A 26,360-nucleotide genomic window follows, 5' to 3' on the forward strand; every position below is an offset into this window, starting at 1 on the left:
CTGCATACCACCATGTTCCTGCTGAAAAAAAGCCTCTAGTGTACTTATCTCATACCTGAGTAACCACTGTGTAAGCTCTCTGTAGTAGTGCCAAACAGTTGATTTTCAGGCCAAGGTCAATAACTGATGGGCAGCAGGCAGAAGGTGAGGTGGGACACAAGCCAAGATCAGCAGCAGGAGATCTGGATTCAGGAGACAAGCCAGGCCAAATACAGAATAGGAGAACACAGGTCAGGTCATGGGTCACACTCAACAATTCTTACAATCAGGGGAAAGAATAGCGTGGAACGACAGACTGAGGTACAAAGCAATGATGCTTTATTATATGGAATGTGAAGGTAATTACCAAAGCATGCAGCAGTCTGTGAATGGTCATACAGAGACTTGGATAAGGAGCTGGCAGTACCTGAAGTCTGCAGTACCTGGATTCTTCTCTGAATCCTGGGCAGTCACCTGCGGAGTCCCTCAAGGATCACCTTTGTCACCAGTTCTCTTCAACATTTACATCCACCCACTCCTCCAAATCATCAGATGTTCAGACCTTTGCTACCACTCGTACGCTGACGACACGCAACTTTATTTCCGCATCACTGGACAAAAAGATCACCACCAACAACTAGAAAACTGCCTCAATTCAGTAGAAGACTGGATGACCACCAACTCCCTCAAACTCAATGAATCAAAGACAGAGCTTTTTATCCTACACCCAAATCATAATTCCGCAACCAAAATCTCCTGGACTCCTCCCACCGTCTTTGGGCAGACCATCTCCCCTAAGACCAAGGCCAAGAGTCTCGGGGTTATTTTAGACTCACAAATATCAATGGATGCACAAATAGGAGCAGTAGTCAGTGGATCTCACCATCTGCTATGCCTACTACTCAGACTCATCCCTTTTATCCCAAAGAATGATAAAGCAGTGGTAGTTGGAACAATCATTAATTCACTACTGGACTACGCAAACTCGCTTTACATAAGATTACCACAATATCAACTTGCGCGATTACAACTGATCCAAAACACAGCGGCAAGGCTGATAACAGGAAAAAAACCCTGGGAACCATCTCTCCTTTCTTGAGGAGCCTACATTGGCTAGCCGTAAAAAATCGGATCACATTCAAGACCCTCTGCCTCACCCACAAATGCGTGCATAGAGAAGCTCCTCAATACTTAGCTGAGAAAATTAATCATTACACACCAGTCTTTGATCAGCCAACAAAAACCTCCTCCTCATGCCCAAAACTAGGTACAAATCTAAGGGGGATCGGAGATTAGCTGTCCAAGGACCTCGGCTATGGAATGCTCTACCAATCAACATCCGCCTGGAAGAAAACCACCTGGCTTTTAGGAAATAACTGAAAACCTTCCTCTTCTAGCTGATGATCAAAGCTCGTCACAGCGCCTTGAGGCGATTCAGTTTGCGTTGTGCGCTATACAAATATTTCATTCATTCATTCAGCCACATGTATGTCACAGGGAGCTGAGCCTTGGAGCAGGAGGTGCAGGAGTGCCCTTGGCAAGGGGCCCGACCAGAACCATAGGGCCAGGGGTCAGATGCCAGGGGGAGCCGTAGGGCCAGGGGTCAGATGCCAGGGGGAGCCGAAACTGTAGCCATGGGGGCCAGGATCTAGCGGCCGCTTGGACTGTGTCTGGTGCCCAGAAGTGACATCACAGCCTGGCAGAAGCCAGCCAAGGGGATCCAAAGGCTATGGGAAAAACCCTGCTGCTGGGGCTGATCAGAAGCTGCTGGTGCCAAAAAAAAAAAAATAAGGAGGATCTCACATTTCTGACAGGAGACATCTACATCAATGTGTCACAGGGATTCCTCTTTAGGTTACTGTTTAGTTGGCAAAGTGTGGAGAATTAAATAGGGAAATAAACAGTAAATGAGGGAACAGGTAGGGGAGGAGTTGAACGCCCCTGTCATCCATAAGACTCCATCCACCCAAGTGAATAATAACTTTATTTTACCCAGTACATAAGTACTTCCCACCAGGTGTCCCGATCGAGCAGCCGGCTCTTCTGCTCGGGATGGCTTTGATCGCCTTTATGATATAGGAACCCAGAAGCAATGGCGTTACATCACTTCCAGTTTCCCTGGAAGTAAATGGTGCCATTTTCAAAAATAAAAAAGCATCTGATCTCACTGATTTTGGTGGGATCAAATGATTTTTAAGCGCAGAAGAGGGATCTGGGGTCTTATAGACCCCAGATCTCTCTATAAAGAGTACCTGTCACATGCCTATTGCTGTCACAAGGAATGTTTACATTCCTTGTGACAGCAATAGATGTGATAAAAAAAAAAAGAAAGTGACCATTTTAAAAATAATAAAAATAAAAATGACAATAAAAAAAATGTAATGAATGCATACACATGTGAGGTATCATCGTGAACGTCAGATCATGGGCAGTAATTCTAGCACCAGACTGCATGTTTAAATCTAAAGTGATAACCTGTAAAAGCTTTTAAAATGTCGCCTATGGATAGTAAAATGTAATAATATGCAATGGTTGCCACTGCACACATATCAGAGATAAAAAATGGGCCGAGTGCACAGCAAAGGCTGTAGTACATATAATTAGAAAGAGCACTTACACTTCTCAAAAGGTGAATGCACAGTAATGGTTTTCTTTTGATGTTTTGAGGAGGCACAAGCTTGTCTTCTCAGAACAGCAAACGTGCTTCACTTGTTTGTTGTCCTGTGGAAGACGATCTTGTACCTAGTCAAAACGTCAAAATGAAACCTACTCTGTGCAATCACCTTTCAAGACCCGTGAGTGCCACTCCAGCTTTTGGATATGTTTGGTAGCTTTTTACTCGGCGTAACATCATCTTTTATATTTTACATTAAAAAAAAGGGTTATGTATTGTGTTTTTGCATTGTGTATTTTTTTCACAAAAAATTGCATTTGAAAAACAGCTGCTCAAATACTGTGTGACATAAAAAGTTGCAACACCCACCAATTTATTCTCTAGGGCCTCTGCTTTAAAAAAATATATAACTTTTAGGGGGTTCTAAGAAATTTTCTATCTAAAATGCCTTCTCTTCATCAGTGTTTATGCAGGAAGAGGAGGGGTATACCAACCACGGAAGTACTGTTGGTGACAAATCACAGGACGTACCCTTGTGACTAACAGAGGCCGGAGTGAAGGAAAGACTAGATAAAGTTAATGCAAATAAGTCACCAGGATCAGATGGCTTACACCCTAGAGTCCTCAAAGAACTCAGTCAGGACCACTGTTCCTAATCTTTTTGGACAGCATACTGACAGGAATTGTACCAGCTGATTGGAGAAAAGCCAATGTGGTACCATTATTCAAAAAAGGACAGAGACAAACCCCTGGGAATTACAGGCCAGTCAGCCTAACATAAATTGTTGATAAATTATTGGAGGCGATGATAAGGGACTATATCCAATAATTTACTGTGGAAAAAATAAGTAGTTCCCAGCATGGGTTTACGAAAGGTCCTTCTTGCCAGACCAATCTGTTAACATTCTACAAGGGAGTGAGCTTCCATCTAGACAGGGGAATGCCCGTGGATTTAGTCTACCCGGATTTTGCAAAGGCATTCGATACAGCCCCTTAATCTACAAGCTGAGGTCTGCAGGCATGGACAATAAGATTTGTTCTTGGGTTAGAAACTGGTTTCAGGGGCGTGTCCAAAGGGTGGTGATGAGTAATGTGTACTCAGACTCGGGGTTCTGTCTTGGGACCAATTCTATTCAATCTATCTGTAAATGATATAGAGGATGGGATAAATAGCTCAATCTCAGTTTTTGCAGATGACACAAAATGAAGCAGGGCAATAACTTCACATCAAGATATAGAAATGTTACAGCAAGACCTGTACAAATTAATGGAGTGGGCAACTACGTGGCAAATGAGGTTTAATGTGGAGAAATGTAAAGTAATGCAATTAAGGGCTAAAAACAAATACAAACTACTCACTAGGGGGAGAACCTCTGGGGGATCAAGGATGGAATAAGATCTGGGGGTCCTGGTAGAAGACAGACTGAGCAATAGCATACAATGCCAAGCTGCAGCTTCCAAAGCCGGCAGAATATTAGCATGCATAAAAAAAGAGATATACTCCAGAGACAGATCAATAATCCTACCTTTATAAACTTTATAAAACTCTGGTTAGACCACATCTGTAGTATTCTGTCCAGTTCTGGTCACCAGTTCTCAGAAGGGATGTGCTGGAACTGGAGAGAGTCCAAAGAAGATCAACAAAACTAATAAGGGGACTGGAGGACCTAAATTATGAGGAAAGACTGCGATCGCTAGATTTATTCTCACTGGAGAAAAGACGATTGAGAGGAGATATGATAGTGATTTACAAATCACCTAAATGGCGATCCCAACATAGGAAAATACTATTCAGTCTCAAGGAGTGTAAGAGGACATGGTGCCACAAAACAACATTGGAGAAGAAGTTTAACCTTAACCACTTCAATACCGGGCACTTAAACACCTTCCTGCCCAGACCAATTTTCAGCTTTCATCGCTGTCGCACTTTGAATGACAATTGCGCGGTCATGCTACACTGTACTCAAATTAAATTTTTAGCATTTTTTTCCCACAAATAGAGCTTTCTTTTGGTGGTATTTGATCACCTCTGCGGTTTTTATTTTTTGCTAAACAAATAAAAAAATATCGAAAATTTTGAAAAAAATAAAAAAATTTTGTTTCAGTTTCAAAACTTTTTAAATAAGTAAGTTTTCTCCTTCACTGATGGGCACTGATGGGGCTACACTGATGGGCACCGATGAGGTGGCACCAATGAAGTGGCACTGATGAGGTGGCATTGATGGACACTGATATGTGGCACTGATGGACGGCACTGATGGACGGCACTGATGGGCGGCACTGATGGGCGGCACTGATAGGCGGCACGGATGGGCACTGATAGGTAGCACAAATTGGCACTGATAGCTGGCACGGATGGGCATGGATAGGCGGTACGGATGGGCATGGATAGGCGGTACAGATGGGCATGGATAGGTGGAACAGATGGGCATGGATAGGCGGCACAGATGGGCATGGATGGGCACTGATAGGCGGCACGGATGGGCACTGATAGGCGGCACAGATGGGCACTGATAGGCGGCATTGTATTGTTTTATACTGTACTAATGGATGCCAGTCAGTGCCAAACAATAATGCATGCCAATCAGTGATGCCCATTGTGGGCACTGATTGGCATCCATTGTGGGCACTGATTGGCATCCATTGTGGGCACTGACTGGCATCCCTGGTGGTCTAGGGTGGCATACCTGGTGCTGGCCATCCCTGGTGGTCTGGTGGCATCCCTGGTGGTCCAGTGTGGGCATCTTCGGGGGGCTGTGCTGATAATCGATCAGCACAGACCCCCCCTGTCAGAGGAGCAGCCGATCGGCTCTCCTCTACTCGCGTCTGACAGACGCGAGTGAGGAAAAACCGATCATCGGCTCTTCCTATTTACACTGTGATCAGCCATGATTGGACACGGCTGATCACGTGGTAAAGAGTCTCCGTCGGAGACTCTTTACTGAGATCGTAGTTGCAGGGTGTCAGACTGACACCCCGCAACAACGATCGCCGCGATGCGCGCCCCCGGGGCTCAAAATCCTGATCATGTCATATGACGTCCGGTCAGGATTTTTAAACCACTATGCTGCCGTGCTTTTGTTATAGGGCGGGTGGCAAGTGGTTAAACTGTGCAGGGGGTTTGCCTGTCAGGGCAATCACAATGGTGAACTCTCTTCCACAAGTGGTGGTGACTGTGGGGAGTATTGATAGTTTTAAGAGACTCTTATGCCCTGTACACACGCCCGGTTTTCCCGTCGGAATAAAGTCTGAAGGTTTTTCTGACGGATTTCTGACGCAATCCATTGAAACTGTCTTGCCTACACACAATCACACCAAAGTCCGATCGTCAAGAACGTGGTGACATACAACATGTTCGATGGGACTAGAAAAAGGAAGTTCAATGGCCAATAGCCAATAGCTTCTGTCTCATACTTGCTTCAGTGCATGCGTTGTTTTTGGTCCATCGGAAAAGCATACAGACGAGCATTTTTCCCGATAGGAATTGGTTCCGTCAGAAATATTTAGAACATGTTCTATTTCTAGGTCTGTCAGAATAATAAAAAAAAAAAGTCTGATGAGGCATACACACGATCGGAATATACGATGAAAAGCTTCCGTCTGACTTTTTTGGACATTCCGCTCGTGTGTATCTTAAGGAACACGACATACAGGAATTTTGGGAAATAAATAGACACTGACACCTACACAGGTTGAACTGGATGGACAATTGTCTTTATTCAACCTTACCTTGTTGCATGTAAACAAAAAGTGTAAGAAAAGGACTGGGGCTAGTGTATTACTGAGGAAGGAATGATGGAACTAGGCAAGCAAATTATAAGCAGTAAAGCCTGGTACGTAGGGATGAGCTTCGTGTTGGAGTCGAACATACGTTCGACTCGAACATCGGCTGTTCGTCCGTTCGGCGAAGTCCAAACATTTTGGTCCGTTCGCGCCAAATTCGTGTGGCGCTCACGGCCCACAATGCACTGCGATGGCGCAGTGCATTGCTGGCTCATGATTGGCCAAGCATGCACTGTGACCCCGCATGCTTGGCCAATTGCAGCGCCATCAGCGAGGAGAGCCATGATTGGCCACAGGCAGGATGCCTGTGGCCAATCATAGCTCAGGCTGTGTAGTGCACGCCCCACACTATATAATGCCGCCAGCGCGGCGGCCTTGTGTAGTGTGTTGGCGTTTGAAGCAGTGGGTGTTCTGTGTACCTTCAACACAGTACACACCGATCGTTTTCGGACGATTTTCGATCTTGCTGTTGTGTAGTGGTTGTTGTCTGTGTGCCCTGACCACAGTATACACCGCTATATTCACCTATATAGCTAGTGATCTATCTTTTATAATAGAGCTTGCAGTCAGTAGTGTTAGGAGCTTGTGCGTGCTGTCTGCATGCTCTGTACCCAGTACATACCGCTATATCCACCTACATAGCTGTTCTCTATTTGAGCCCACTTGCCATCTGCAGGAGTTATTGGAAGTTGTGTGTGCCTCCTGCACAGCACAGTATACATCTGTATATACCCCTTTATCTCTGGTGTTCTATAATAAAGGCATCTGCAGGAGTTAGTGGGTGTTGTGTGCCTCTAGCACAATATACACTACCCAACTGCTTTTTTACCCAACTCCCTTCAGGCCATTACCATGTCTGGAAGGCCAGCAAGGAGAGGCAGACAGGCGCGAGCCGATAAAAGAGGGCAAATAGGCTCTGTGTCTAGAGACAACAGTGCTGGTCGTGGAAGCGGTGCATTGTCATCAGCACGTGACCATGGGACACGCTTGTCCTTCTTTTCGGCAGCTGGACATGTTGAGCCGCAACATGCCAACGACTTGGTAGAGTGGATGACCAAGCCCTCTTCATCCTCCTCATCCTCTCTCACCCAGTCTCAGGGTACTAGCAAAGCAGCTGCCAACGCATCGTCTTGCCTCCTCTCAATGTCATCATCAGTGACTCCTTCCCTAGACCCACCAGGTCCTCCTGAGGAGTCTCCTGAACTCTTTGAGCACAGTGTTGGGTACATGCTCCAGGAGGATGCCCAGTGTTTTGTGGGCTGTGATGATGACACTCAGCTAGAGGAAGGCAGTAGCGTGAGCGCAGAGAGAGGGGATGCTCAAGAAGGACAGCAATCTGGCAGTCATGTTCCACAAGCTGCAGCATACTGCCAGGTTTGCTACAGCGATGAAGAGGGAGGGGATGATGAGGGCACTGACTCCACATGGGTGCCTGGAAGGAGAGAGGAGGAGGAGGAGGCACATGTCCAACGAGGCAGGATGCCCTCCGGGGGCCAGCTTAGGGTCAGCACACCGACTGAATCACACCGCAGAGCTCCGCCTGTGCAGGGCGCTGCCTCTGCGCGTTATTCTAAAAGTTCTTTGGTGTGGGCCTTTTTTGAGACGAGTGCATCAGATCGCACCGCTGCTATTTGCAACATATGTCTCAAGCGTATTTCGCGTGGCCAAAACATCAGCCGCTTGGGCACCACATGCTTGACCAGACATATGTTGACCTGCCATGCAGCTCGTTGGCAAGCGTACCTCAAAGACCCACACCAAAGAACAAAGCGGACCTCTCCTTGCTCCTCATCAGCTGGCATCTCCAACCCCACTAGACCTTCAGTCCTCTCTGAAACCTGCTCTGAGAGGAATGAAGGTGTAGAATTAGGTGTGTCACAGCCAAGTGCTTCCGGGAACTCTGCTAGCGGTACACCCACGTCCGATTATAGCAGGCAAATGTCCCTGCCTCAGCTGCTGGACCGGCGAAAGAAGTTCACTCCCAGCCATCCACATGCCCAGCGGTTGAATGCTAGCTTGGCTAAATTGCTAGCACTTCAACTGCTGCCTTTTCAGTTGGTAGACTCGGCCCCCTTCCGTGAGTTTGTACAATGTGCGGTTCCTCAGTGGCAGGTCCCCAAACGCCACTTTTTCTGACGGAAGGCGATTCCGGCTCTCTACCGGCATGTGGAAGGCAATGTCCTTGCCTCGCTGGACAGGGCGGTCAGCGGTAAGGTGCATATTACCGCTGACTCTTGGTCCAGCAGGCATGGACAGGGACGTTACCTGTCTTTCACGGCCCATTGGGTCACTCTTCTGGCAGCTGGGAAGGATGCAGGACAAGGTGCAGTAGTGTTGGAGGTTGTTCCGCCACCACGCCTCCAAAATGCTACTATTGGTTGTGACACACCTCTCTCCTCCACCCCCTCCTCTTCTTCTTCCTCCATGGCCTCTTCCAGTGCTCTGTCCTCAGAACCAGCGGTGCTTCGTAGGCGTTCCAGGGGCTACGCAAGTACGCAGGCAAAATGATGCCATGCCGTGCTTGCGCTGGTTTGTTTGGGGGACAGGAGCCACACTGGGGCGAATTTTTTGTCAGCTCTGCAGGGGCAGGCCGAGAGGTGGTTGACGCCACGCCAGCTTAAGCCAGGAATGGTGGTTTGTGACAATGGCACCAACCTCCTCTCCGCCCTCCGACAGGGACAACTGACCCATGTGCCCTGTGTAGCTCACGTCCTTAACCTGGTGGTGAGTGGTTCTTGGGCAGGTACTCCGGCTTACAGGATGTCCTGAAGCAGGCCAGGAAAGTCTGTGTGCATTTCCGCTGATCATTTAATGCCTGTGCTCGGCTGGCTGAGCTCCAAAAGGAGTTGAACCTGCCCAAGAACCGCCTTATATGTGACATGCCCACCAGATGGAACTCAACGTTGGCCATGCTGCAGCGGCTGCACACGCAGCAGAGGGCCATCAATGAGTACCTGTGCGACTACGGCACCAGGACAGGGTCAGGGGAGCTCAGTTTTTTCTCACCACGCCAGTGGGGCATGATCAGGGATGCATGCACTGTCCTGTCACCGTTTGAGGAGGCCACAAGGATGGTGAGCAGTGACAGTGCATGCATCAGTGACACTGTACCTCTTGTCCACCTCTTGGAGCATACGCTGCGTGGAATAATGGACAGGGCACTTGAGGCAGAACAGAGGCAGGAAGAGGAGGACTCTCAAGGCCCCCTTTATCCAGACAGTGTTCCTGCTGTGCCACCCATCACACAGGAAGAGGATGAGGAGGAGGAAGAGGAGGAGGAGGATGATTGTGTCAGCATGGAGGTGGAGGCTGGCACTCAGCATCAGCAGCAGTCTTGTAGGGATGATTTACAGTCCCAAGAAACACGTGGACTTGTACGTGGCTGGGAGGAGGTAGCTGCGGATCATGTTGCCCTTAGTGACCCAGAGGACTCCGGACCGAATGCCTCAGCTAACCTACGCTGCATGGCCTCCCTGATCCTGCAAAGCCTGCGGAAGGATCCTCGTATTCTTCGGATCAAGGAGAGGGACCATTACTGGCTGGCCACTCTCCTTGATCCACGGTACAAGGGTAAGGTTGCCGACCTTATCTTGCCATCGCAGAGGGAGCAGAGGATGAGACATCTCCGGGAGGCCTTGCAGAAAGGTCTGTGCAACGCGTTCCCAGAGACTGGGAGGTTCCAAACTCCTGGTCCTGGACAACGTGTTGCTGAGGCATCGGTCAGAAGGAGCGGTGGAGAAGGTGGCCGTCTGGCTGATGCTTTCAGACAATTTTTTAGTCCGCAGCCCCAAGGTATGATCGGTTCCAGCACCCATCACCAGCGTCTGATTTACATGGTGCAGGAATACCTAGGGGCAAGGTCAGACTTGGACACCTTTCCCACCGAAAATCCTCTGGCTTACTGGGTCTTGAGGATGGATCACTGGCCAGAGCTTGCACAGTATGCAATTGAGCTACTGGCCTGTCCTGCATCCAGCGTTCTTTCGGAACGCACCTTCAGTGCTGCTGGTGGCTTTGTTACCAATCACAGGGTGCGCCTGTCCACCGAATCAGTTGATCGACTGACCTTCATCAAGATGAATCAGTCTTGGATCACCCACAGCTACCAAGCACCTGAAGCTGATGTAACAGAATAATTTTTTTTTAAATATTACATCCCTTCAAGACTGCCTATGCTGATGCTGAGTGACTGTCCTGTTATGTTGATTGTCTATCCTCTTCCTCCTCCGCTGATATGTTGGAAGAACATTTCTGGTTCTGGTTGATGCCATCAGCCCAATTTTTCTGCCCCTGTTTAACAGGGGCGTTTAAGTACAATTTTTGATGCAATGCTTTGCAGCAGGGCTAATTCCTGCAATCAAACAAGAGTATATGGGAGAGGTTGCAGTGTGGTGGCACCAGCACCAGTGCCTAAGGCCCAATTTTTCTGCCCCTGTTTAACAGGGGCGTTTAATTACAATTTTTGATGCAATGCTTTGCAGCAGGGCTAATTCCTGCAATAAAACTAGAGTATATGGCAGAGGTTGCAGTGTGGTGGCACCAGCACCAGTGCCTAAGGCCCAATTTTTCTGCCCCTGTTTAACAGGGGCGTTTAAGTACAATTTTTGATGCAATGCTTTGCAGCAGGGCTAATTCCTGCAATAAAACTAGAGTATATGGGAGAGGTTGCAGTGTGGTGGCACCAGCAGCAGTACCTAAGGCCAAATTTTTCTGCCCCTGTTTAACAGGGACATGTAATTACAATTCTTGATATAATATTTCACAGGAGGGCCCCTTCCTGTGCCCACCCAGAGTAACGGTGAGGACTTATAGTGTTGTGGCACCAGCACCACAACCACCAAAGGTCAATTTTTCTACCACTGTTCAACAATGGCATGTAATTACAATTCTTGATATAATCGTTCACAGCAGGGCGCTCCAGCGCCCACCAAGAGTCACTTTGAGGGCTTACAATGTTGTGGCAAAACCAACACCTTGTTCCGCCATTTCTGCAGAGCATATAGGGCAGGCCCCTACTTTCAAACATCCAATTTACAAACATCTCCTACTTGCAAACGGAAGGAGACAACAGCAAGTGAGATGAAAAAAGATGGACGATAAAACAAATTATACAGGGGTGATAACCCTTCCCTATGTTTTCCAAAAAGCTTAAAAATAGTTTTTTTGACTGGAGCTACACTTTAAAAATGTACCAGTTGAAAATTACAAACAGATTCAACTTAACACAACAAACCTACACAGTCCCTGTCTTGTTTGCACCGCCTGTATACTGCTGTTCTGAGTATATAGGGCCTGGGGGCCACACACATTTCCTTTTTTTAATATGGGTACAGGGTTCCCCTTAATATGCGTACAAGACCCAAATAGGCTGGTAATGGGCAGGGAGGGCTACCCATGCCATTTTTCTCAATGATTTTCAACCATATTGCAGGAACCAGATATAACATTAAAACCGCAAGCAGTTTTAAATGGTGTTATTTCCGTTTAATGTCATTTTGTGCAGGGACTGTTCTAAATACGGGAAACACGTGGCACTTCACAGGCATACTACAGACACCCCCCAGGCATGATATTTAAAGGAATATTTCACTTTTATTTTTCACTTTAATCGTCATTAAAATCAGTGCTCCCGCCAAAACGGCCATTTTTAAAAACATTTTAGGCATTGACCCATGTCCCCTGGGGCAGGAGCCAGGTCCCCAAACCGTTTTTAGGATAGTATCTTGCATATTAGCCGTTAAAATGAGCACTTTTAATTTCCCACGTTCAAGTCCCATAGACTTCAATGGGGTTCTAAAGTTCGTTCGAATTTGGGGTCCGTTCGAAAGTTCTGTTGCGAACCGAACCGGGGGGTGTTCGGCTCATCCCTACTGGTACGCACTACAAGGGGCAGGTCGGAATGTTAAAAAACTGACAGCTCAGTGAGAGCTGCTGTACTAACTATGCAATGTTAGTACAGCTATCACCCCTGCTGTTCTATTGTGTTTTGACAAGGCCATGTCCCCCCCCCCCCCCCCACCAGAACACTCTGGTCAGCAATCTCAGCCATGGGCTAAGAGTGCTGATTGGGAGCCGATCTGCAGACCTTTTTCGGTCATGCCCCTTCGGACCGGCTGCAGTGTGCACGGGCTGACACGGGCGTCATTTCACCTGTGTGTACGAGGCTTTAACCGGTTCCTGCCTGGCATATACCATAATGACGCCAGCAGGAACCTCTTGTTGACCCGGACAGACGTCATATGAGACGATGCCTGATCACTGTACTAGCCCGCTGACGGTACCATGTGACCACTGTAACCAATCACAGAAGGTCACATGACAGTTGTACACAATGGATGGCTTCCTTTCAAGCCATCCATTGTATACAATTGTGTTGCTAGCTGTGATTGGTCAGTGTGATCACATAGTACAGACTGGGTCAATCGCAGCCCATCTGTACCATGTGATTAGGTCTGACCAATCACAGCTAATCAAAACAAAAGAAACTGAATCAATATATATGCAAACATAATGTGTAAAAAAAAGAAAAAAAAGAACTGATCACTTCCCAAGAGTAGTACAGTGTTACTATGGTAACATTATATTGCTCTGGTCAAAATGTGACAAAAAATCATAACAAAAAGAATATATATATATATATATATATATATATATATATATATATATATATATATATATATATATATATATATATATATATATATATATATATATATATATATATATATATATAGGTTTTTTTTTTTCGTACTGTCACCAGTAAGTGTCCCTGATCACACCCGGTATACGATGACGCTGTACTGCACTGGTGACAGTATGTAAAATATAATATTATTAATAATGTAATTTCTTAATTTTCATTCAAATAACTTGGACTGTCTACTTTCCAAAAAGGGGTAATTTAGAGGGTATCTGTACTATTCTGACATTTTTGGGCCTCAGAAATGAGAAAGGCTGTCAGAACATCAGGATTGAAAAATTTTCAGATATCATATCTGAACTATATATCATGGTTTGTAGACTCTATAACTCTCATACAGAATAAATATACACTGATTTGGGTTATTTTGGGGTTATTTTCATCAAAGAAATGTATCAGAATACATTTTGGACTTAATTTACAAAGAAAGATTTTTTATTTGCTAAATTTTATAACCGAAGCTAAAAAGAAGTGTTTTTTTCCTGAAATTTAGTTTAGCAAAAAGTAAAAAACCCAGTAGTGATTAAATCCCACCAAAAGAAAGCTCTATTTGTGTAAACAAAATGATAAAATCTTCATATAGGTGTTGAATAATTGTGCAATTGTCATTCAACAGCGCTGAAAGCTGAAAGTTGGCCTGGGCAGGAAGGGGGTGAAAGTGCCCGGTATTAACGAAATAGAAATACATTCAAATAAAACCGTCTTTCAGATTGGGTAGCCCATAGCCAGAACTGAGAGTCCCCAGAGATTGGGTCTGTGTGTATTGGAAAGTATTTTTGTTTTTGAGTGTGTATTTGGAGCTTCTGTTTATAGTAGACATTTGTAGATAACTGCCTATATTTTCTGAATTTTAGGATGTTTTGCACAATATTGACATTGAGCTGGATTGGGTCTTCAAGCTCTCCTTTGCATATGACATTGTTAACGTGAGTCTCCTTTATCTGTACTTATAGTGGTCACAAAGGGGTCCCTAACTGTCCACAGGCTCAAAAGGGCAGAGGAACCAATAGCATACCTCCCAACTTTTTGAGATGGGAAGGAGGGACACCTATAAGCAAAAATATGTAGGCATTGGACACACCTTCTTAAAGGAGAATTATTGCAAATAAATGATTAGTTAAACCCACAAGTCCTTTTTCCCCCCATTACTATTAATTTATATTGGCTTCTGCAATTTACTAATGCAGCAATTTAGAAATTGAATGAAAGGTTTAGCACTGGGAAACATTTTTTGAAAGATAAAAAGTGCATTTTATGTACAACTTTATTGATCAGACCAAAATGAGGGACAAATGAGGAGGAAAGAGGGATATTATTATTATACAGGATTTATATAGCGCCAACAGTTTGCACAGCGCTTTACAATATGAGGGCAGACAGTACACTTACAATACAAATCAATACAGGAGTATTGTTCCAAATCAGGGACAGTGCCTCAAAATCAGGGACAGTTGGGAGCTATGCAATAGTAACTACCAGGCATAACCAGGTGTATGCTGTATTCTGTACAGAAATTGGCAACACTGCTTTCCTCACATCCCCCCTACCCCCTCCCATCTGTGTGGCTTACTAAAAATAAAGGAGATTTGGCCATTTTAGGGAAAAATAGAAACTCAAGACTTCCTCAAAAGTTGTGTATAAGATTTGAGGGGACATATTCTGTTTCAAATGCCACTTTATGCGTTGACATACCTCCATAGATTCAGTGGGCATAGACCGGTGCAGAGGGCGTGCTAGATGTGCCTGGGCACACCTTAATCACTATGTGCAATGCCGACTCCCTCTACTGCCCAGCCCCCCCCCCCCGTTGGCCCCCCCACCCTGCAATGCTGCTGGCTCCCCTCTCCTCTCCCCCTGTCTGCTGTAGGGTATGTTTCAGGATGGAGAGCAGGGGAAGGGGCTAGTAAATATGTAATTTACCAACCTCTTCCTTTTCTAAATGAACACCGTAAACACACTTGCTCACTGTGTCCATTCCTAACTGAAGTATAGTAAACTGTGTTTACTATGCTTTAGATTGTGAATGAACAGGAAGCCACGCAGGGCAGAGTACTTCCCATTCATTCACTGTCCCTTGCAGTTGAGACTGCAGAGAAAGGTGTGTGTGTTTTGAGCTTTGGGGTGCACACCCTAATGCAATAAGTTGCACACACCTACACTATATTACCCAAAGTATTGGGATGCCTGCCTTTACACGCACATGAACTTTAATGGCCTTAGTCCGTAGGGTTCAATATTGAGTTTACCCACTCTTTGCAGCTATAACAGCTTCAACTCTGACAACAAGGTTTAGGAGTGTGTTTATGGGAACGTTTGACCATTCTTCCAGAAGCGCATTTGTGAGGTCAGACACTGATGTTCTATCAGGTTGTGGTCAGTCTAGTTCCTCCACCCCAAACTTGCGCATCCATGTATTTTATGATCCTTACTTTTTGCACTGGTGAGCAGTCATGTTGGAATAGGAAAGGGCCATCACCAAACTGTTCCCACAAATTTGGGAGCATGAAGTTGTCCAAAATGTTTTGGTATGCTGATGCCTTGAGAGTTCCCTTCACTGGAACTAAGGGACCAAGCCCAACCCCTGTAAAACAACCCCAAAACCATAATCCCCCCTCCACCAAATGGTTTGGACCACAACACAAAGCAAGGTCCATAAAGACATAGATGAGCGAGTTTGGGGTGGGGGAACTTGACTGCCCTGCACAGAGTCCTGACCTCAACCCGATAGAACATCTTTGGGATGAATTACAGTAGAGACTGTGAGCGAGGCCTTCTTGTCCAATATCAGTGCCTGACCTCACAAATACACTTCTGGAAGAATGGTCAAACATTCCCTTGGACACACTCCTAAACTTTGTGGAGAGCTTTCCCAGAAGAGTTGAAGCTGTTATAGCTGCAAAGGGTGGGACAACTTAATATTGAACCCTATGAACTAAGACTGAGATGCCATTAAAGTTCAAATGCGTGTAAAGGCAGAGGTCCCAATACTTTTGACAATATAGTGTATCTCCCAAGGTCCTTTCATGTAGGTTTATGGATCTCGGAACCACGATCCAGCACAGGGTTTACTCCTCTCCCCTCTGCTAATTTAATCTCACCTGAGACAGACAGCCAGGCTCTTGGCCTGGGGAACTAAGTCCTGTCTGGGAGAGCTGCAGAGGAAACAAATTGTGCATGTGGAAGCTGACATGTGATAGGTTTGCTCAGTAGGGTAGTAAGGGCTTGTATTGTGTGGGGGGGGGGGGGGTGTAGGTAGCGAGTCCAAAAGTTTCCTAGGTTTGGCACACTTCTAGGAACAGACACCAGATCCAAGGAGTAAAATCAAACCGTGCAGTGTTCATGGGTGCTATATACACCCAACTGAGCAAGCGTACCACTTGCCAGCTTCCACATGCACAGTTTGTATCCTCAGCAGCTCTCCAAAACAGAACTTGTTTGGTTCCCCAGGCTGAGAGCCCTGGCTGGCTGTCTCAGGTGAGATTAAATTAGGAGAGGGGAGAGGATTAAGGCTAGGTTCACATTGCAGCAATGCGGGAACACCGCAAATCCGCTGCGGGTTCCTGCATCGCATACCTCCCGGCGGCAGTTCACACTGCCCTATGCGAACTGCTGGGAGTGTCAGTGAAACGTTAATGACGCCCCCAGATCAGTTCGCATATCCCAGTGCGATCTGCAAACTCGGACAGGAATCGGATCGCATGGTGTGAACACCCATGCGATCCGATTCTGCTGTGGACCAAAAAAAGGGTCCTGTGCGAGTTTGGGCCAGGTGCGATGCAAATTCAGCCATACTATCTGTATGGCTGAACTGTATGGCTGATTTGCACTGCAGTGCGAATCACATCCGGTTCTCATAACCGCTGCAATGTGAACCCAGTCTAAACCCTGTGCTGGACCGCCGATCTGAGATCCCTAAACCTATATAAGAGGACCTTGGGAGATATATAAACCCCGAGCAGGACTATCCCAGGCTCCCTCTGGGACGCTCTGCCACACGTCCTTTAAAGTGTATTTACACCATATATCTATTTTTTGACCGACGTTACTGAATATACCTGTATATGTCTCCTTAGGGGATGGGCTTTCTCCACAGCAGCCCTCTGATCTCCCACGGAAATCTGAAGCCCACCAACTGCTTGGTAGACAGCCGCATGCAGGTCAAGCTCTCCGGCTTTGGCTTATGGGAATTCAAATATGGAACGACACATCGAGACATCACTGTTAAAAATGTCATCTACTCCGGTACGACACACATATCCTTTGTAAAATAACATAAAACACTAAAGGAAGGGGACAACCAAACTCAAACATTGGTATGGTGTGATGCTGATGGTTGATTTAGGCTTTGTCCAAGAGCAGCAGCCTAGGCAAGAATGGGGGGGGGGGGGGCTGGTGCTTTTCAAAATTTGGTTGGGAGATGGGAACAAGTGAGGGTCTGCTTTAAGGGGTAACCTATTTGTCTTTTGGAGAAGCCATACCAGAGACATTGGACCACGAATGGATTTGTTTGAACTTCTTCAAACATTGAGCTCATCTTTCCCTCACGTTCATTGATGAATCAAATTCAGGACTAAGGCTTTGCTGTACAGCAGAGCTGTGTAAATATTGGGACTGGATTGATAGAAAATGCAAATCCTTTGGTTAGTTAAACAGCTCCGTTATGTGTGTTTCATGTGTAGTCTTCAGAACAAACAAGATACTGTATTCCTCAGTGTCTTCTCTCTCTCTCTGTTTTATAGAACTTTATTGGACTGCTCCGGAGCTGTTACGGATGGGGAGATTCCTCTTTCAGGGCACACAGAAAGGGGACGTGTACAGCTTTGCCATAATTATGAGAGAGCTCATTCATAACAGTGATGACGGACCTTTCCAGGACCTCAACATGGATCCAGAAGGTAAAATGTCTATCAGATTACAAAGGTTACAGAGCAGCCAGGGTTCAGTTGAACCCTGCAGTTCCTCGAGAGGTTCTCAGGGCTTCCCTGAGCTGTGGATGGTTGAATCCCATCCGATGGTAGCTGCAAGAACCTCTAGAGGAACCCTAGTTGAGAATGGCTACACTATAACCCTTTTATGCATTGTACATATTGTATGACTTGGCAGAGCCAGCTGCGGCAGATCAGACTTGAACTTTAAATAAAGAAATTTGTAGATTTGCCACTAGATAGAGTTCTCTTTGGTTCAGTGCAATGAGGAGGAGCAGGAAAGCACAACTATTGTGTAGCACTACAAAGAAGAAAAAATAACTTGTACTTCTCCTACATACAAACTATAGCCTCAGGCCAGAAGTTATACCCATCCCCTACTCTATATAAGTAAAAAAAAATGTTGTTGCTAAAGGTAGACTTTAATATTAATAATACCATTTGACTATGACAGACTGAGTTAACACTAAATTTATGGTGGGTAAACCAGACAGATGAAGCTGCGTTAAAAAGCTGATCTCCACATTTAATATCAAGAGTTCGTTCCGCCCAAACTGGCCCAAACAAACTATTTAAAGGGACATTAAATGTGGAGGTCAGCTTTAAACTTAAACACTTAATTCTTATTTTTAATTCAGACATCATTCAGAAAATAAAAGACCCAAATGCCGTGGTTCCGATGAGACCGTCCATATCAGTAGAGAAATGTAATGAGCGCATTATCACCATGCTGAAGATGTGCTGGGATGAGAACCCAGATCGGCGGCCATCCTTCACCTCCATAAAGAGGAGCCTGCGAGGAGCCAGCCCTGAAGGGTGAGAATCATACCCCATTCTAGGAATCCACCATTCAAAATTTGATGCTCGGCCATCAAGCGTTTCCTGTGTAAAGTAATCTCATATTATTTATCTGATGTATCTCTGCAGACATGTCAGCATTCTAGACAACATGGTGAATAAGCTAGAAAAATATGCCAATCACTTGGAGGATGTGGTGGAGGAGCGCACCGTGCAGCTGATAGCCGAGAAGAAGAAAACTGACAAGTTACTGTCAACGATGCTGCCGAGGTAGGATGATGAGCTGTTTAGACATGATTTAGGCCCTTGGTTTAGGGCAGGGGTCTCCAAACTGCATCCCATGGGCCACATGTGGCTGGCTACAATATTTCATCTGGCCCATAGCTAGGGCCAGTGGCGTATACAGCACCCATTGTGCACAGATTTAGGATTAAGGTCAGCAGGGGCTGCCTAGGGTCTCTGCTTCAACCTCCCCCTACAACCCACACCTGGACTCTGTAAGGAGGGACTCTGATGGGGACCCTGATATAAAGGGGACTATCATAGGTATGCACAGCCTGTTGCATTGGGGTATGCACCCCAAAGCTCAAACACACATGCCTTTCTCTGCAACCACAGCTGCTCGGAACAGTGAATGATTGGGAAGTGCTCTGTGATGAGCGGCTTGCTGTTCATTCACAAACTGAAGCATAGTAAACTCAGTTTACTGCGTTTCAGTTATGAATGAACACATTGGGGGGAGATTTACTAAAACTGGAGCACCTAAAATCTGGTGCAGCTGTCCATGGTAGCCAATCAGCTTCTAACTTCAGCTTGTTCAATTAAGCTTTGACAATAAAACCTGGACACTTATTGATTTCTATACAGAGCTGCACCAGGTTTTGCACTCTCCAGTTTTAGTAAATAACCCCCAGTGAGTGAGTGTGTTCATTTAGAAAAAGAAGGCACTGGTAAATTACATATTTACTAGCCCTGCCCCCCACTCTCCATGCTGGAACATCCCCCGCAGCAGCTGGGGGGGAGAGAAAGTTCGGGCAGTAGGGTGAATCGGCACTGCCCATAGTCATTAGGGTGTGCCCTATGGGGCTATGATATACAATGGGATGCTGATGGGGTATTAATAAAGTGGAACTTCACTTTCTCAATCAACATTGACTATTTGTAATCCTTATGCTGTTAGTATTAGTAAATAGATAGAAAAGTGTACTATATTTCCTTTTTTTAATATTAAACTTTTTCTGCATTTCTTAAGTTACGTCCTGGTTTCCATACATAGGCAAATACATCCCAGGAGTCTTCAGGAGAGGAGGAGGGGCTTTCTTAGCTAAGCACCCCCACTTGCATGCCTGAGTTAAGGACAAATGAATTCTAGGAAGTAATTGCTACATGGATCAATTGCCCTTACTCAAGATGGTCACAGACAGAAATGCTAGGGAGGTGTTTTTCAAAGTGATTTCTGTGCAAAATAAAGCATGGAGACATGGCATGGATAGATGGAGGAGTTTGCTTTGAATATTAAAAATGAATTAAATGGTGTTTTTGGTTTATGGTGCTCAGATGCTGTAGTTCCACTTTAATATAAGGGAGGACTCAGATGGGGACCCCGATGTAAGGGGGGGGGGGGAACCCTGATTTTATGGGGGACTTTGATGGGGACCCTGAAGTAAGGGGCAGCTCTGATGTAGAAAGGGACTCTGATGAGGACCTTAATTTAAGAGAGGACTCTAAATTGGGACTCAGACTTAAGGGGGGACCCTGATGTAATGGGAACTATGATGGGAACCCTGAAGTAAGGGGGGATGCTGATGTAGAAGGGGAATCTGATGAGAACCTGACATAAAGAGGGACCCTGATGGGGACTGTGATGTAAGGGGGACTCTAATAGGGATCCTGGAATAAGACATAACTCTGATGTAAAGAAACCTCTAATGGGGACTGTGATGTAAAGAAGTACTGTGATAAGGAGCCTGAGGTAAAAGGAGGGAAACTCGTGTCAGGAGGAATTTTTTTTTTTTTGACCCATGAATATTTGTAAAATACAGAATGTGGTCCTCATACTGAAAAGTTTGGCAACCCCAGGGTCTAGGGTGACAGCTTCAGGGGAGTGGTAGGTTGTCTTTTCTTCACAACAAAACAGCTTAGTAATTCACAACCTTCAGCTCATCAACTTCCAAAACAAAATTATGAACAATCTTCTGGGTTGCAATTTTTAGCTTTATTCCACCAGTGACAGCTCACAAACAATCAAAGCCAGGCATCACATTTTTATGGAAGAGCATCATTCGTAAAGCTGCAGAGGTCTGGGCTTTAGCTGCTCAGGCAGAATCGTGCAACAGACTGAAGGTCCCAGAAAGCAGCTAGACAGATAAAGAACAAAGAGATACCAGGCCACATTTGTAAGATGGTAAAGAGGGGGTGCCAAGTGTAGCATTAAAAGATATGCATTTATTTAAAAAGGTAATTGGCATTTTAAATAAATGGATATCTTTTTTAGATACCTTTTATTGCCACACTTAGTTAGCACCCCCTCTTTACCTTCTTGCCATTATAGAGATGGCTTATATCTCCTGGATGAGCTGCCTCAAGTGTCTCTGATATCGCATACAACTCTGGACTGTCCAACATTTATATACGGTTTCTTTTGGACATTTCATTTGTCATATTGCCTTGATTAGAGCATTACAGTTAGGACTGAGCGGATTTAACCCCTTGTGCCATTAAGGGTACAGTAACAGGTTCTCTTGAAAGAGCAACCTCCACCTGCTAATACTGAATTTTTGTTTGCAACCCCCACCACAGCTATGACTAAGCACTATATTTGGTGTGCAACCGTCATCAGCTGTGCAGTTAGTCTGTATTGCCCTGTGATGCTTTGATACATTTTTTAATAAAGTGTAGCTTTTTTGGAGTGCGGCTATCCAGCGTTCTATTTCTTCCATTATCTCTATTGCAAACCCAGACAGCACATTGCCTGATTATGGAGACAGCTGTTCTTAGGAGAGGTGATAACTTTGGAGCAGTGCACTCCCAACCACCACTGTTGTGTTACTCCACCTAAGTTGTTGTGAAATATTGCTTCCATGTATGTGACCTCCTCCCAGGATGCAGAACTCCAGTCTGAATGGCCTATTGCCCAAAAAATGTAATGTGTAGAGGGGCAGGGGAAGTCAGTATTGCAGTATGTGTAAGCATTAACACATCTGACCCTAAGGCTCAATTCACATCTATGCATTTTGCTTTTTAGCTTTTTGCTGTGCTTTCTACATTTTTTAATCAAATTTTTACCACGATTTTACTGTGATTTTGTGGCAAATTTGCATTTTTCTTCTTTTTTTACATTCACTGTATATAGCCAATTGCTAAGAAATGGCCTGGGAAGTCAGCTGCCGCTTCCTTAACAACTGATATCAGCTGGGTTCTGGTATGATTTTTCAGGGGGAACCTACGCCATTTAAAAAAAAAAAAGCTGATGACTCATCGGTTGTTAAGGACACGGCGTCTGGCTACCCGGCCCACTCCTTAGCAACCATCTATATACAGTGAATGTATAGCCAAAAATATAGAAACACAAACTGTGGCAAAATTGTGGTAAAAACATGGTAAGAACGCAGTACTTGCTTTGGGATGCGGGTTCACTGAAGTCTATTACATGCAAAATGCTGCATGTTGTGGGAAAAAAAGTCCCTGATCCTTTACAAAAACACAGAGGCTCAAAAATGCATTGATGTGAACATGTTCCATAGGGACCAATGTTAAAAATGTTGTCCTGTGTTTCTGCAAAAAGCATGAAAAAACGCATTCGCGTGAATGGAGCCTAAGATTGCATGGGGTTTGCCGACAAAGAAACAGTTTTTGATCCAACTCGCTGTCAACTCCTATTTTACCACAAGATGGCAGCATTGCAACACAACTGTTTGCAATAATTTGCGTCCAATCCTTGTAATCTTTATAACTTTTTATCAATCATTTCTTTTTAGAGTATAAAGAAAACATGTTTGGTAATCCAACCCGCTGCCCTTTGGCCCTTATGGTGTGGCCCCTAGGACCTCTTTTGGCAATAATCTGTAGAGACTGATGTTGTAGGATATGGTCAGAGGTTGCCACTGAAGTTGTGTTTTGCCCTCCTCTATACCAATACTGCTGGGATTTGTAATGGACTTGATATCAGTGTATCTTTATTTCTTTCAAAGTGGCACTTTTAGTAACGTTACAGCTGCATTAAGAAATCTCACAAGTCACAATATACAGCAACAATATTATTTTTAAAAAATAATCAAAAATTTGTCCTTGAGTTTCAGTTTAGTGACTTTGTCTAGGCTGAGATGATGTCATCAGTCTGCTGCAGGCAGGAGGAAGCATTTCCTCAGACTCCTCTCCCCCACTGATTATACCGCAACATTGTATTTTGTAACAAGTCAAAAGGACATTTGTGAACATAGCCAAGATCACCGGGCACCAGGGTTTACATGACTGTGTCACCTCTGAGCCGGCAGCTCAGTAAATGGTGACCCTGTATGATGGCTGAATAAAGATGGCGCTGTCCTTCTAGAGAGAAAAGCAGATGATAACATTGTCAGGGGAAGTGCTGTGACCTCTGTGGGAGGTAATAAATACTTTTGATTGTTTTACACTTTACTTAGCATGCATGCACTTAACATGAAAGTAGAATATATTTGACAGGTCCACTTTGAGTATATAACTCTGTGTGTTCAGCTTTATCTCAGAGCAGCTGATGGCCGGTAAATCGGTGGAGCCGGAGAGTTTCAGCTCAGTCACCATCTTCTTCTCAGACATTGTGGGCTTTACGACGCTCTGCTCTTCCAGCACTCCTCTGCAGGTGGTCGATCTGCTCAATGACCTGTACAGCCTATTCGATGAGATCATCAAAACGTATGATGTATACAAGGTACAAAGAAGTCAGATAGAGATTTTTTTTTCCTTTTTATTAGATACATTTTTATTGGGTTTTACAACTTTTATGATACAAAAAAAATAAAATGACCCAAACCCCATCCTCCTCCAAATCCAAGCATAGATAGCAAAGTTCATGAGGCCAATGGAAGATACGGGATAAACCTAGCTCATAACAAATTTAGGTCTACAATTGGCAAAATTATTACTGGTTTTAAAGATAACTGGTTCCATCTCACAGAGATAATAAGTCACAATAGTATTTAAAGAGATATTTCTTAGTTTCAGTGTAATAGGTCAGTATATCTGTAGTGCTACAGATATACCAATATATTGTAGACTCAAATTTTTTTGTTTTAGTAATATGATACTTAGCCTTGCACTGATAGCGATATAGAATTGGGGTGGGGTTCCTCTTAAATTCCATACTAGACCCAAAGGGCCTGGTATTGATTGGGCAGTATCCCATCCCCATGCTATTTTTTATTTTTATTTTTTGAATTTTGAACTGCCGCCATTCTTTTGTTTACGTTTCAGCTGTCAACGTGGAATCCCGCTGACAGCTGATAAGTCATCGGTTGTTAAGGATGTGGCGGCCCCGCTCCTTAACAACTGGCTTGGGCACAGCTGTTTAACGTTCGCATTGGAAACGCACCTCACAAACAGGAGTGGTGCTGTGAATTCTCACATAAATCGCACTCAAAAACGTATGGAATTCGCACCGCAGTGTGAACCGAGGCCCAAGTAATAATTTTTCATTGGTGTAAAAAAAACTGTCACATGACATTGAAAATAGATATCGGTAATCTGTATCAGCGAGTACTTGAGAAAAAGTATCGGTACTTGTACTTGGTCTTAAAAAAATGGTATCGGTACATCCGTAATGATACTGAGAGTATTGGTAATAAAGTGAAAAAATGGATCAATAGCATAATGATGTCATGTATTTTATATTTACCTTCCATTGGAAGTAGAGTATGAGTATGATTTTTGGTATTTATTGCTATTTTTCTTAGAGCTCATTCATACCTGAGGTTGAGGGGGGGTATAAAATCCCGCTGTTGAGCCGCACCTTTACCACACCCAATCACTACCACCTTTAGCTGCAGAGGCAGCGGCTGGGGTGTACACATGTTATGGCCACGGCAGGAATTATACTACCTGCCGCTATCAGCAGGCATAGAGCCTGCTGCAGATGGACCATGCATGTGAATGGGGCTGCTCGGCAAGGGACCCGAAGCCGTGTGCAATGCATGCAGTTGTGGTGTGCCAGTGCAGGGATCTAGGGGTTAAAGCCGATGGTGAGGAGGTGATACTGTGCTTCCTCACTGCCTGTTAAATGCTCTCTGAAGAACAATCCGAATGCGGATCACTCTTCAGAGTGCTCCACCAGTGTTCATGAGTCCTAATTATTGCAGTAAAGCAAAGAAAAAAAACTGTATATAAATGTTTTTTTAATGCTTTGGGCATTTTTTCATTTTTATTTTTTTTTGCATTGGTACATGACCTCCATGTCAGGGTCCAGCTACCCATGACCCCTTTCTTACCAAAAGCTTGCAAATTGGTCTAGGAAAAAGGTTAAAAAAAATGTGCATGTTTTGGCAAAAAGTTCTATCTAGTGACAATAGGGGGTGTGTTTTAGAGGCTGGCTGTGATTGGAAGGGGGTGTGTGGCAAAGACAGGCTGTGATTGGGAGGGGGTATGTGGCAAAGGCAGGCTGTGACTGGTCAGGCACAGTGTTCAAGAGGCAGGCTGTGATTGGGAGGAGGTGTGTTCAAGAGGCAGACTGTGATTGGGAGGAGGTGTGTTCACGAGGCAGGCTGTGATTGGAAGAGGGTGTGTTCAAGAGGCAGGCATTAATTGGAAGGGGGATGAGGCAAAGGCAGGCTGTGACTGGTCAAGGGGTGTGTTGAAGAGGCAGGCTGTGATTGGGAGGGGGTGTGCGACAAAGGAAGTCCGTGATTGGAAGGGGGTGTGTGGCAAAGGCAGCCCGTGATTGGTAGGGAGTATGCGGAAGAGGCAGGCTGTGACTGGGATGGAGTGTGTGCCAGAGACAGGCCATGATTGGGAGGGGGGTGTGGCAAAGGCAAGGTGTGATTGGCCAATGGATGTGGTGGATGAAAAAAACACCCTATACAGTCATGTTGTGTGTCTGCACAGTGTCCTGTACCTCTGAATGTGAAAGGACGAACACCGACTGCACCAACATAGAAAGAAAGGTGACTGGCAGAATCACCCAGGTACTTCAGATAGAAGAAGGACATGAAACAATAGAGACTATGATTTATAAAATCCACATATGCAAACACAAACATAAAGGAAAAACTAAATTTTAAGGGTAACACGCACTTTAACTACAGGTGGAAACAATCGGGGATGCATATATGGTCGCCAGCGGTCTTCCACTCCGAAATGGTATGCAGCACGTGGCAGAGATCTCTACCATGTCTCTCCATTTTCTCAGCGCCATGATGTCCTTCCGCATACGGCACGTACCTGATGAGAAGCTGAAGCTGCGGATCGGACTGAACACAGGTATGCCTTTATTTCCTAAGGGAATTTTGTGTGTCTTCAGCTCCTCAGTACATGAACAGATCTATAGTACACTAAATCCACTTTGGCAATCAAGCATGGCAATATTTCCATATGC

At 45.0% G+C, this 26,360-nt stretch overlaps 1 protein-coding gene across 1 annotated transcript in view; it reads left to right on the forward strand.

Moving 5' to 3' along the window:
* The window catches only part of LOC143930579 (guanylate cyclase 2G-like), a 105,286-nt gene that overhangs the window by 67,785 nt on the left and 11,141 nt on the right, over nucleotides 1-26,360 (forward strand). Inside the window, exons 12-18 of the mRNA XM_077455044.1 lie at nucleotides 13,931-14,002; nucleotides 17,150-17,318; nucleotides 17,816-17,971; nucleotides 18,640-18,817; nucleotides 18,929-19,069; nucleotides 23,513-23,705; nucleotides 26,071-26,245. Of these exons, the coding sequence (XP_077311170.1) occupies nucleotides 13,931-14,002; nucleotides 17,150-17,318; nucleotides 17,816-17,971; nucleotides 18,640-18,817; nucleotides 18,929-19,069; nucleotides 23,513-23,705; nucleotides 26,071-26,245 (1,084 nt within the window). The remainder of the gene's footprint in view (nucleotides 1-13,930; nucleotides 14,003-17,149; nucleotides 17,319-17,815; nucleotides 17,972-18,639; nucleotides 18,818-18,928; nucleotides 19,070-23,512; nucleotides 23,706-26,070; nucleotides 26,246-26,360) is intronic.

The sequence above is a fragment of the Lithobates pipiens genome, unplaced genomic scaffold, assembly GCF_037356315.1.
Source record: "Lithobates pipiens isolate NorthernLeopardFrog02 unplaced genomic scaffold, aLitPip1_a1.2 Scaffold_25, whole genome shotgun sequence".
In the NCBI taxonomy this organism is placed as follows: domain Eukaryota; kingdom Metazoa; phylum Chordata; class Amphibia; order Anura; family Ranidae; genus Lithobates; species Lithobates pipiens.